A 12,517-nucleotide genomic window follows, 5' to 3' on the forward strand; every position below is an offset into this window, starting at 1 on the left:
AAATCATGTTTTCATAAAAAGAAAAATATAGAAGTCTCCCTAGGAAAACCTTTAGTGAAACAAATACACTAAGTTTCCAAAACACTTTTGTGCTCCAAGACCTCTTTGCAATTGTACCTCAGTACACCTTGTGGCCATTTCTACAAGATAACTTCAACCTTAGCAAAATATACCCACAGCTGAAGTGCTTACATGAAAAACTTATGCAAATGTGTACATAAACTTATAAAGACAGCATCTATAAAAGTCCATATAAACAGATTTATCATTGTGTACTGACCTTATTTCAATTCAGTTTTCTTCATTCATGAATAAGAAAGCAGCAGTATGAAAGGATTCAGATGTTTCAATTTTTTATTGTAAATCATTTGCCCCTGCAATGTTTCATAACTATTTTAACTAAGGCAAATTGAAGAATGTTTACATTAACATTACTTTCATTAGCTGTAGCATGATATACAAATAGTCACATAAGCTTCAAATATGCAACCTCATTTTATCGTCGTCCAGCTCTATTCTTCAAAGCTTTCAAAGTTTTCTTCATGATTGGTGCAATTTCTTCAATAACAAAAAGAAGAGACCAGTTAGGATTACAGCAGTGACTGACTTAAAATGGTATTAGCATAATATTAAGCATATATTAATAGACAGCAAGTTAAAACAATTATCTTGATAATCTTAGGAAATTCCATTTACTTTTGATAGGCTTCTTTCCATCTTGAGTCATGACACCTGAGCTAGAGCTTCCACTGTTGCTAGTAGGGATCAGATTTGATGATGAGTTACTTCTGTCTCTGCTTTCTGGAATCCTTGTTCTTTTAAAACAAGGAAATAAGAAAAAAGTTAGCTTTTGATATGAAACTACCATTTGCTCTGGCTCATTTTGGAGAAAAAAAACTGATCACAAACATTTAAGACTTTACACCTCAAAGACAATATTTTAAGAAGTCAGTTCTGTGGTACATTTAAAAATCACAGGATAATTCAGGTTAGAAGGGACCTCAGGTGGTCATCTAGTCCGTTTCCATTCTTGCACAAATTTTCCATTTATTAGATTTGATGCATCTTATTTGTCTGTCAAATTAAATGATCAGAATTTGTGAGAGATCAAAATGTTTAGCAAAACCATTGTGATTCATGATGCTCTGTGTTCTACTTTGCTCTTTGTGTTTATTTTCCTTTTCGAACACAGCTGAACTGCTAACTAGCTCTCTGCCAGAAAACGAGGGCGAATTTACAAAGATGAGTTTTCTTTTTTTTTTTTTAAAGTCAGAATGTCTAGGAAAAGGAATAGCTAACCCTAAATATTAGGTTGGGATCCTCAGTCAACAGGACAAGGATGAAACAGGCACAGATACAGAGCTGATGCCTACTGCTAAAGACAGTTAAACCAACACAGCATTAAAGTGTCAGCATGATATCACCAATCTGGGCAGCCTTGTACGCCTCAGAGCCAGTCACTGACGCCTGCTGCCAGTTATCATATACTGCTGCACACTGAACTGCAAACAGCAGCCTGCTAGGGATCTGGACATCTGCCATAGGACCTTTTTAGCTCCTGCAAGAACAGCTTCTTCAGTGAAGATTTCAGCTGCACAAATTCTACAACCTGCAAAACTGTCAGGTTTTCAGAGGACATGGTCAAAGCAATGAAGTTAAACTCATCGTGCCTAAACAAACTCTTGTTTCTCAAGAAGGCAAAGCAACAACCCTCTCACGGCTTCTTTCACACAACAGTTCTTCCTAATTTATCATGCCTGAGAAAAAAAACATGCAGGGCTTTGAGTACATCATTCAGTTACAGGTCCAGAGATTACTGGAGCAGAAAGGACATTACACTACTGTACTTGAAGCACCTAAACTGGAAGGCTGGTCTGTCACAATACAGATACAACCTCCCCCACAAGGCAACTGAAAGCAAAAGCCTACCTCGAAGTGCCTTAAGCTACTGCCTTGGTGGGGGACTATCTTTTCACTGAAAACAGCAACAGTATTGAAAGAAACTTCCTAATTTAATCAGCTAAAGGTGCAGCTATAAAAACAGCATATCTGGTGTAAAAGCCAATTTGAAGTTCCTACATCCAGGCTGTCATTCCTGCCCCGTATCACCACCATCTTGAGCAATAAGTTGAGGCTGCTCGACTAAGTCAAGCCCCTGAAATTCACAGAAAACACTTTCCTGTGGTGTTGTAGGTTCCCCACCCCCAATAACTGAACTGACCTGGGTTTATCTAGTTCACGTGCCTAAGACCAAACAGTTACTCAGCATAACTGCAGGCACTGCAGCATCAGAACAGAAACAACTTAAAATGACTCTCCTGACATGTTCAGCTATACTAAGCTGTTGCAAATGTGATGCAAGACTGACTTAAGTTTTATCCTCCCTGTTCCCAGCTATCTGTCGCTATCCACACACATACTTGTCAACCTGCATAACTGTTCCATAACTCAGATTAATGAAAAATGTTCTACCCGCTGCCTCCCCAAAGGGATAATTTTGAGAGAGCTAGTTGCAGAGCAGTTATGCCAAGATGGGAACAACCACAGGCAATGGGGACAAGCGAGGGCACCACGCTCACCAGCGGCCACAGCAGAGTGAGTGACCACAGCTTAAGATATCCATGTTCAGGCAGTATGAATGCTCTCCATAGCTTTTATGGTCCAGCTGCTGGCATGTGGACTCATCAACCCATGGCTTCTGAATCAAACTGCTGATTTTTCTTTCAGACAAGAACAGATATTCAAACAGTAAAAACCAGCAGTTTGTCTCCACATAGTTGAGAAGGGAAGAGGTAGAAGCTGGCGATACAGCTAATTTATCTCCCTGTTGCAGCCATCTTCTTGGATACAAGAGAGTTCATTAGGCTGGCAGGAATGGTAGGGCAAACATCACACCTCAGATTTGGTTCTCATGGATGTTGAGCTACTCTGAACCAAGATGTCACACAGAAAATTTGGCTTTGTGCTGTACAAAGGTAACATCTGAGGAACCCCAGTTTCCTGATCCTCCAGTGATTAGTGTTGGCTACTGCTACAGACTGACTGTTCCAGACACTCCTTTAAAAGCTGCCAAACCAGAAACCCACAATCAAGAATATTAGAAGTTGCTGAGATTCACTCTGGTCAGCTGTATCGCTCTGGACAGCTGACTGGGACTTTACCGAATCAGGAGAACATGTGAGGCTACTAGGCAGGTTTATAAACACAAAACATTAACACTGGAATCTCCCCAGGATGTCAAGCAGCATTAGTGTAATCTGGAGAAAAACAACAGCATCCACTCACTCTCCAGCTGGGAGGGTGAATTCATCACTGGCACTTTGGAGAAATGTGCGATGACAATGCATACACAGCAGAGGAGCACATAAGACTTAAAAGGCAAGTTAGTTTCTAGCCACTAGCTGCTCCCAAAAGGAAAGGAAATAGAGAGCTATTTATAACTTCAAAAATATTTTGCCAGCAAGCTTTTGTACCAACAAAGACATCTAAACTCGAATTAAAAGCATACTATAGAACACTTACTTGCACTTCTCTATCACATGAAGTTGGGCAACAGGTCCTGCTGTCCCGTGGATTTCTTGCTGTCGGCGAATGTTCCTGGGTGGTTTTGCTGCACTGGTCATGTAAGCCATTTTTACTTGCCGGCCTAATACAGCAGCAAGAAGTAGAGGATATGTGATTTTTTTTTTCCCCTTTATGTTTAAAACTCAGTTGATAATATGGTTGTGTGGCAATTTCTAGGTTTAAACTGGGAAAAAAAAAATTCAGTAAAGCAGAATCTGGTACCAAAGTAGGAACTGAACCATGGCAAATCACATACAGACTGCATACAGCATTTCTTCATATTAACTTTGGTATTTATAATTACATTTGTACTCTTTGCATTGTTGCTTAGAATCCTCAGTCTAACCAGTAAGATTTGTCTACTGTATGCTACAAATATTATGCATTAATGTATTGTATTAATGCACGTATTAATTTTTTGAGCAACTTGTAAATTAAAAGGAACAGCATTCTTCCTTGATGTATTCTCCTACAGATACAGCATTAATGCTTAGTGCAAATAAATCACTAAACCCTACACAGTAAGCATCAAGAATAGCAGAAGAAACTGGGTTTTGTAAGTGGAAAAGCTAACCACAGATTTTACCTTTCGGTTTCTCAGACTGAGCTGAAAGAATATTTTTTGTAAGCATCTTCAGTTTTTCTTCTCTCTGATTGAACAGTCTCAAGTACATTTCACGCCAAGACTCATATTCCAGGAGGCTCTCATTTTTAAAATCTCTCTGGCAGTGTTTCTTCCACAAGTGGTCAGACTCTTCTGTGAACATCTAGTTTCAACACAAAATATCTTAAATCAAAGATTTAAAAATAACATTTTCAAGAGTACCTATTAGCTGAGCCTGTAGACAAAGCCCAATCCCCCAGTAGAGAAAGGTGCAGAACAAATCCCACCACAAATGCTCTCACAGGTAATCCCAACATGGAGCATGGCAATACCATGCAGAGATGCTGACTTCAGCCTAGAAATCACATAGCTTCAAACAGCAGAGCTCTATATTTGAGTTAACGAGCCATGCTTACAGGCTAGACTTGTGTTTCCAACACAGGCTCAGGCCACACCAGCTCTCAACTTTAGGCATCCAGAGAAGTGGCCAACTTGCACTACAAAGTGCTACACACTCAGAATCTCAATGTCCAAATGCATCATGGAGCTGAAGTCTTAACAGTGTAGATAAGAAGTCTACCACACACATTAAATCTCACCCCAGATACTTTCTGATGCTTTGCAGACTTAACCGTTTGTAACTTGAAAACAGTTGGTTCTATTATGACTTTCTCAGCTGTTTCAGTGGTAAATACTGTGGTCTCCCCCCCCCCCTTATTTTTAGAAACAGAAATACTTTTCTACCCACACTGGCTTTCACTTAGTCAACAGTCATAATTCTCCCAAATGCTTTAAATCCTGAGACTTGAGAAAGGGAGGCTTGATAATGACAGCTCGATTAAAAGAAATAAGTATGCAAGACAGAAAACCAGTGTTGCCCATAGGGAACCTTTATCAAAAAGGGTGCAAAGAAGGCAGAAACAGATGCCTCGTCCTCTGTGATTCCCTGAATTTAACAAGGTAGAATTTACCGGATTACATTCCTCTATTCGAAACAACTGCTCTGGTGTGCAACGCGTTAGCACAGGCTCAAGAATTTCAAAGGGCACACCTCCTACTTCATGTAGTGCTACAAGAGAGGACAGTACTTTCAGCATCTCATTTATTTTACTCAGTGGGTAACACCACTCACCAAACAGTTTAAAAATAAAAATACCAGTTAATTTTAGCAAGCACAAACAGAACACGTTTTGAAGTCAGGCTATGAAAATATTTACAAATCAGCAGTTCCATACTAACTGGCAGTTGTATTTTAGGATAGAGAAAGCATCTTTGAATAGCTATTACCCCATCTTTATCAATGCATCACTCCCCTCTCTGTCTATGCAAGGGAATAAACAATTTCTTGATCACTCATTCTAATTTATGTAAACAAACATCTTGGAGGGGGAAAAAAAAGTTAGCAGGCTTTTTGGCTTATAATTTATAGGACGTTATATTTTAACTAAAGTTGGAACTTTAAAAAAAGGTAAGCTAACAAAACTACATTTTAGCACGGCCATAAATCCATTCTTTTAAGTGCCTTTCAATGTGCTCTGAGTCACCGTTTGTAAGGAGGGGCAATCTTTTAGTAGGCCAGTTGTTGGCATGAGGAAAAAAAAGAAATCGGATACCCTTTCAGGCACAGCCTGCTACAAATCCCTTAAAGTACTCACAATCGATATTGTTTTGAAGCACACGGATGCACTGTTCATACAGCGTAAGCATCTTTGAAAGACATACTGTTTTAGAGCCAGAGTAAACTTGCATTTTAGAGTTCAGTCTCCGTCCTGTGAATTGAACTGGCTCACTGACTTGCTGGGGTGCTTCTACAACAGGTGTTAGGGAAGCTGCAAACAAAACATTAGGCAGGGTTTCCTTTACCTCCTGACATTTTACAATGCTTTAAACATTCAGCTTTGAGAGAAACACAGCTGATAGGACACATCGATATTCATTTTTCTTGAAATACAAAGTTACAGCATTACAGTTTGGGGTCCTTACACGTACTGTATGTTACAGAAGTCCATTCATCATCATCTAACACCAAGACAGCATGTACGTTGCAAGTGAGCTGCACCAACTCAAACCAGCCTTATGTTATTTAGCTCAGGTCTACATGAGCTGTATTCACATCTAGATTACGCTGTTACCAGTCTACAGAACATTATTGATCTTCCTGAGTTATCCTAGAGAAGCCACAAGCTGCAATAGCAGTAATGTTTCAAGACCAGAGTGACATGAAACCACTGAAGCCTCACAAGAGCTGCTAGGGGAACCACTGGCACTTTGTGTCACCTACCTATGAAGGTGCTAGCAAGTTCCTATGCTGAAGCTACACCTAGCACTTCCTGTATTTGTTTTACCTAAGATAATTTCTACTAAGGCTTTGCCTGCTATAAGGTACAGACAGGAGTAAAGATAAATGGAGCCTGTAGAACTATCACCTGATCTATGCCTTCTCTACATCTGTGGTAACCTTCCATAGTATTTCTTTATTCAGCAAGCCATAAGAGGGAAGTCTTTATAACTCCCTTCATCTTTACCATGATTTCTACAGGTAAGAAAGTGAAGGTGATGCATTTCTTTGCCATGGACAGATGAGCTAATAGAGTTTATTAGGAAATGGGATAAAGATGTCTCTACATAGAGCTGTAAAAACCTGCACTGTTTCACATTTATCAGCTTTGCATACTACTTACCTTTAAAATCTGCAGCGTATGGGGGAGACGAGATTGAGATGCCTGTCAGAAATTTAGGCAGTGGAGTATTAAGAAGATCTTGGAGGGATGCCACCTTGGCCTGTGCACAGTCAAGGAAATATTGCTTCAACATTACAAATTTGGTTTTACTGAGGCTTAAAATAAGCTACAAAAAAAAAACCTTAAGCAAACCCCAAAGTTAACTAGGATAACTAGAATTATTGCTTTTCTGCACTAAAATGTACTCACTGGATTACTTTTCAGCATATCCTTTCATACTCTACTTACCAAGACTATATCACAAAAGGAACTTAGTAGGATATCTGCAATCAGTGCATAAAAGGAGATTAAAGAACGGAGCAGATGTGTTCAGCTAACAGGCTTTCAGATAAATCACTACTGAGGTTAGAGGCGTGCAGTGAATGAGACAAAACTCCAAGATGACAAAACTACAATTAAATGTTTAAAGTCAAACTAAATTCCATCCTGAAAGACAAGAAACAGCTTTATACCTGGTCCTATCAAGTCTCCTATGTTGTGCTGGACAAGCCATTTAGCCTAAAATTTTTCACAGATAACCCCTTAAAAAGGGATTTAAAGATGTGGCAGTCTGGTAAGTTCAGGTCCCTACAAATGCTCGGCATTATGTGCAACATCTAAATTGGGTCTTAGGTGTTCCCCAATTGTAAGCCACGCACCTACAACCCAAAATTTCCATCTCCCTGAACTTCATTTCAGTATCTTTAATAGCTTTTCACAACTGCTTGAATATCCAAGATTTTTCCTCAAACAGTTTATGCTACAGTGTCATACACAAGCCTCTACCTTCATATTTCTCCATTTCGGACAGAAGATACCACATTCAGATTGCAGATCTTCCACAATAAAGCCTGGAGCTTTCACAGTGTACAAAAGGGCTTCATTTAAAAGGTCTAGTTAATACACGTTTAGATCTACCTTGGCTCAGAGGAGCTATTTAAGCTTCTTCCACTTCAAGGGACTAGGATATTTCACATTACGAACATGTATAAACTATTTTTATATGCAATACTGAGGTTTACTTCAATGCATTAAAAGAAGAAAGTTCAGTTCCACTGCAGACCTTAACATTCACTATTAAAGAACCACAGCATCTGACAAAACGACTGTACTATACACAAACAGCTGCTATAGTCACAAACCAGGCTGGTCAAGAGCAGAAGGGGACATCTTTCTAAAGGTACGGACCTTTACTTTGCAGGTAAAAAGCAGACTAGCTGATATGGACCAAAGACTATTGCCATATTGGAAATCATCCTAAAAATACAAGACAAGTTGATTGCAAACTGCCAGTATGCAATAAACAGTCTTTTTTTTGCCCCCGCTGAATTTCACTGAAAATAAGAGACCAAAGCACTTATTCGTCTGCAGTTTATTATCTCAACCATGCAGTGGTTTACCTTTTTATTGGGAGTTTCTGATTGACCATCCTCACATTTTTTTAATTCTTCCTCTCCCTCTCTTGCATGAGAAAATTTTGAAGTAGGACAAGCCTTCCTCTTTCTTTTTTTGGTAACCTGATCATAATTAAGATAAGATTCAAAAGACATAGTAGGGGGCTCAAATTCCTCATCACTAGGTAATTTGGCTTTGCTTTTTATGACAAGTTTCTGGTTTGGTTTCTTCACATGTTTAGTATTTCTCTGTTTGGAAGCATCCTTACTACGCTCTTTCTTCAGGGGTGGTAAGTCTTTATTGGCTACAGAGGAACACTGCTTTTCTGAAACTTTCTTGCTGTCTGTGGAGATTGTCTCTTTGAAGTCACTTTCTTTAGCTTGAGGATTGGTACCCTGGGAAGCACACTTAGAACTGCTGCTACATTCTTTATTATCACATTCTTTTTGAGACTCAGAATCTCTGCTTTGGTGGGTCTTTTCACTACAAGTACGCTGCTTATTCAACTTTCTAGAAATGGGAGCGCTATTGGAACTTCTGGAGGCCAGTACAGATGCTTTGGACTCCTCTGAAGGCTTAATCTCCTTGGAAATGGAAGATTTTGTCTCATCTTCTTCTTTTTCAGTACTTTGTTTTCTTCCACTGCAACATAAAAAAAAAATATCACATTCCATGCTACATCTTGCTAAATTCTTGAATCTTTTTACCTACATTAGTAAACCAAAAGCATTAAATCACGCCATGTGTCATAATTTTACAAAACCCAGAACTGTGCTCTGCTGTGCTCTTATTCTTCCATTACCAGTACAGAATCCCAGAGAAGCAGCTCTTGGGTCCAGCACCACTAAATACTGCAACAAGAATTGACAGCAAGACAAGTGGGGAGTAGGGACATAACCATCAGTACGAAAACATGCCTGACACAGTACTATTTGCTTATAACATGTTGGATACCACACAAGTTTCCTTGCACGCTTTATAACACAGACATGGTACTTGAAATAACTAGGAGAAAGAGAATTTATGACATGCTCTGTAGATGATACAGATTACAACAGGTCAGCCTTTATGCTTTGCTTATCATGGGTTCTGGTATTTCACTTTCCTGTTGTTTGAACAACTTCAGATTTAAAATGCACTCTTTAGTCAATCTAAACCTTTGGCTTTCTCAGCTCAACTGCCCAAAATTGTTGGAGGTTTGCAAAACATCTAAGCACAGTCAGCCTGGCCATGGCAGTGGTGGCTGCTTCATTCTGAGAAGAAATCACATCTCTTTAGTGTGACTCCTCCAATATTGGAAGCCTCTCTCAGTCCACAAGAACATTGTAGGAAAGCCCTCTATACAACCTAATCACTGCAGAGCTGCCTCATTTCACCACCACTCTGGGAAGAAAGAGCAAGCTTCCCACTTCCCTGAAGAAAAGCAGAGCAGTGCCCATCACTGGCTTAGTTATGCTTGCATCAGCTGGGACCTAAGAACTTGTGCCAGTCAAAAAAAGGACAGTTGAAGTCTGAGTGCTGGCTGGCTAACTGACCAATACTTGTTGCTCTGATTTGTTTTCAGATATTTTATAAAAGATGGATTCATTTCTTCCATTCAATTTAAGCATTTGTTCTAATGCATATTTATCATTCCAAACACTTTCCTAAGTTTTCCAAGCTGTATTTTATAAAGTTACACCACAGTATAATTAACTTTTAGGAAAAAAGTTAGTTCACACCTACCTTTTATTTTCTGGAGGAATAAGTTTTTTCCATTGTTTTACCAGGGTTTTGGCTACATTCCCAGCAGTGGCATGTTTCCTAAAACTGTTAACTGTTTTGCCTATGCCAGTTTCCTGTTGAAGATAATGTAAGAAAGATGGGCAGAGTAAGTCACAACTATCGTCCCAAATAAAACCTTCTCTAAAACTACTACACAAACGGTACTAGTCTAGTAGTCAGAGAATTCTTATGGCAGCTAAAGAAATAATAAATGCAGTCTTTATACTGCAAACAAATGAAGAGAAGGTAAATATTTATAACCAAATATGGGGAACAAAATACAGTCTTAATTCATAAAACTAAGAGAAGTCATTTTTCTCCATTAAATGTATTTCAGGTATTTCACTTGGCTCAAATGCTTATGCCCACAAAATGCATACTGCCCTAGTGAATTAATCAATTCAAACTCCCTTTAGGCTTATGCAGGTACATTTCAGCATGTTAGAGAGCACATATGATGGATGTATTGTAATCTAAAATGCATCTCAACCAGGATTAGTATGGGGTAGAGGAGTCAGAGGAGCAGAGTTCACATGACTAAACTCAGTCTCAGTTTCAGCCACAGGGAAAAAAGAAAAAACCCTTAACATTTAAACGTGTCATCTTCTGTTTTCCCCCAGTACAATTATTGTCACATTATCGTTGTGCCTTCAAATCTTGCTCTAATGAGTTTTATGTTGTTTAAGCACAACTATCTTGCAGACTTTGAGTGTATGTATCATAAGTCATTTTTTTTTTATTCCTGTATTATCATTAAGATCTCTGATTCACAAACTCTTACTTTTAAGATGCATACAAAACCTGGAATTCACTAGGTTAGCAGCAACCTGTTAATGCTCTTGCTAACTACTGAAATGATACTTCCGTGAAGTCTGAGCAACAGCTACACACGTGCTATTCCCACATAATTGTCTCACACCTTAGAAATGCCTTCCTTAATTTCACTTTAAAGAGATTTAGCTTCTATATAATTTTAGCAATGCCAGTTTGGTAAGTCAGTGTATTGCAAATAGATGCAAGAAATTTGGTGGGATTATTTCCTAAAGCTATTTGTGTTCTTCAAATGCGTTAAAAATATGTGCAGTCCTCAGTTTTAAGACACCTCTTTCCTCTATTTGACTTGACAGCCTCCATCAAAGTCTGTCACATTATAAAACATGCAAGTCTGCTGGGAACATTAGCTGTCTGCAGAAGCCCTTTGTCATTTTAAACAACTAATTGCAATATGAGATTATTTTGTTTTCCAATAAAAATACATAAATATTGCTGTATTCCAGTAGAAGTCTACCTGTGCTTAGGCAGGCAAATGCCTTTTTGCCTGAATAGGCCAGCCAAATATCTTAATTACCATATTTTTCTCTTACTCTTCAAAGAGCTCTCCCACAAAACCCCACATTTTTCTTCTTCCCAAAATACAGACACATTGCTCATAACAACTAGAAGCTTCATAGACCAGCGTGAGATTTTCTTACATAAAATTTGATAGGATGCAGCTTGAATAAGGATACAAGTCACAAGTATCCTTACTCTATAACTTGGGATGCCTGCTCTTTAAGTGCAAGAAACTAACCTTGAGCTGCTAATAAAAGACAGAAGATTTAGACAACTGACCTAAGGAATGGTCCACCCATATTTGCTTTATCTTAAGCACTGACTTGAAAGCAGTTTTACAGTGAGAAGAAACCAACCCAGAGTAGCAAAGTGTTCTGTATATGCTCAGATTCCTGCTCACTACTATCACTGTTGGCATAATACTGCATTTGTCAAGTCATATGCCCAGCTTCCAGCTGGCTTTTGGAAAAGGCTCCATGGTTCTTTGTACAGAGCTCTAAACAAATCATGATTAAGAGTCAAAATTACAAAATGCAACAATGTTCACTGCTTCTATGATTGCAGACCCCTGACATTTACACAGTAATTCACTATGGAGGAGTTTAATGTTTTATTAGTCACTTACCAATAGAATATCCAGTGATATATCCAAATCCTGTAGTACCTTAAGTGTTTTTACAATCTGGAAGGAAACATTAGATTTTCTTTTTTTAAACAAACATTCGTAAGTTCTATTCTGTTTTTCTCATCCCCATTCACATGTTTAACCCAAAAATACTCAATAGTGTTAAGAGGAATATCCAGTAACTCCACGAAAATGTGAGCACTCCTTTACCGCACATCAGGGCTGTGCCTGAAGTCTGTGCTGTGAACCAGTACAGTTCTGCCAACCCCCCAATTTCAGTAACACCAGAAAATCCAATAGGTGTGAATTTACCACTACAGAGGTTACATTAAAGATCGATAATACAGCAGTACAGGCTACATATATATGCCCACACTCCTCATGTAGCAGTGACCCTCATTTGTCACAGAACCGATAGAAAAGCTGCATTATGCAGAACCAGCAAAAAGCAGCAAGTCCCCTAGCAGGTCTCCCATCAGCCTGGGCCAAGAAAAGAACAGAGCTGGTGGGAGC

The 12,517-nt window shown here is 38.9% G+C and overlaps 1 protein-coding gene across 1 annotated transcript; it reads right to left on the minus strand.

Annotated features, from left to right (window-relative positions):
* Positions 1–496: 496 nt before the first annotated feature.
* LOC104073824 (transcription elongation factor B polypeptide 3-like) lies at positions 497–12,061 on the minus strand (the record flags this gene model as incomplete). The annotated part of the gene is made up of 10 exons (XM_009573748.1): positions 497–558; positions 697–815; positions 3,523–3,646; positions 4,151–4,331; positions 5,140–5,237; positions 5,824–5,997; positions 6,850–6,949; positions 8,289–8,925; positions 10,009–10,121; positions 12,005–12,061. Coding segments are annotated over 10 exons (1,665 nt in total), but the record flags the coding sequence as incomplete, so codon positions are not given.
* Between the last annotated feature and the right edge of the window lie 456 nt (positions 12,062–12,517).

This window comes from Fulmarus glacialis, unplaced genomic scaffold (assembly GCF_000690835.1).
Source record: "Fulmarus glacialis isolate BGI_N327 unplaced genomic scaffold, ASM69083v1 scaffold5013, whole genome shotgun sequence".
Taxonomy (NCBI): domain Eukaryota; kingdom Metazoa; phylum Chordata; class Aves; order Procellariiformes; family Procellariidae; genus Fulmarus; species Fulmarus glacialis.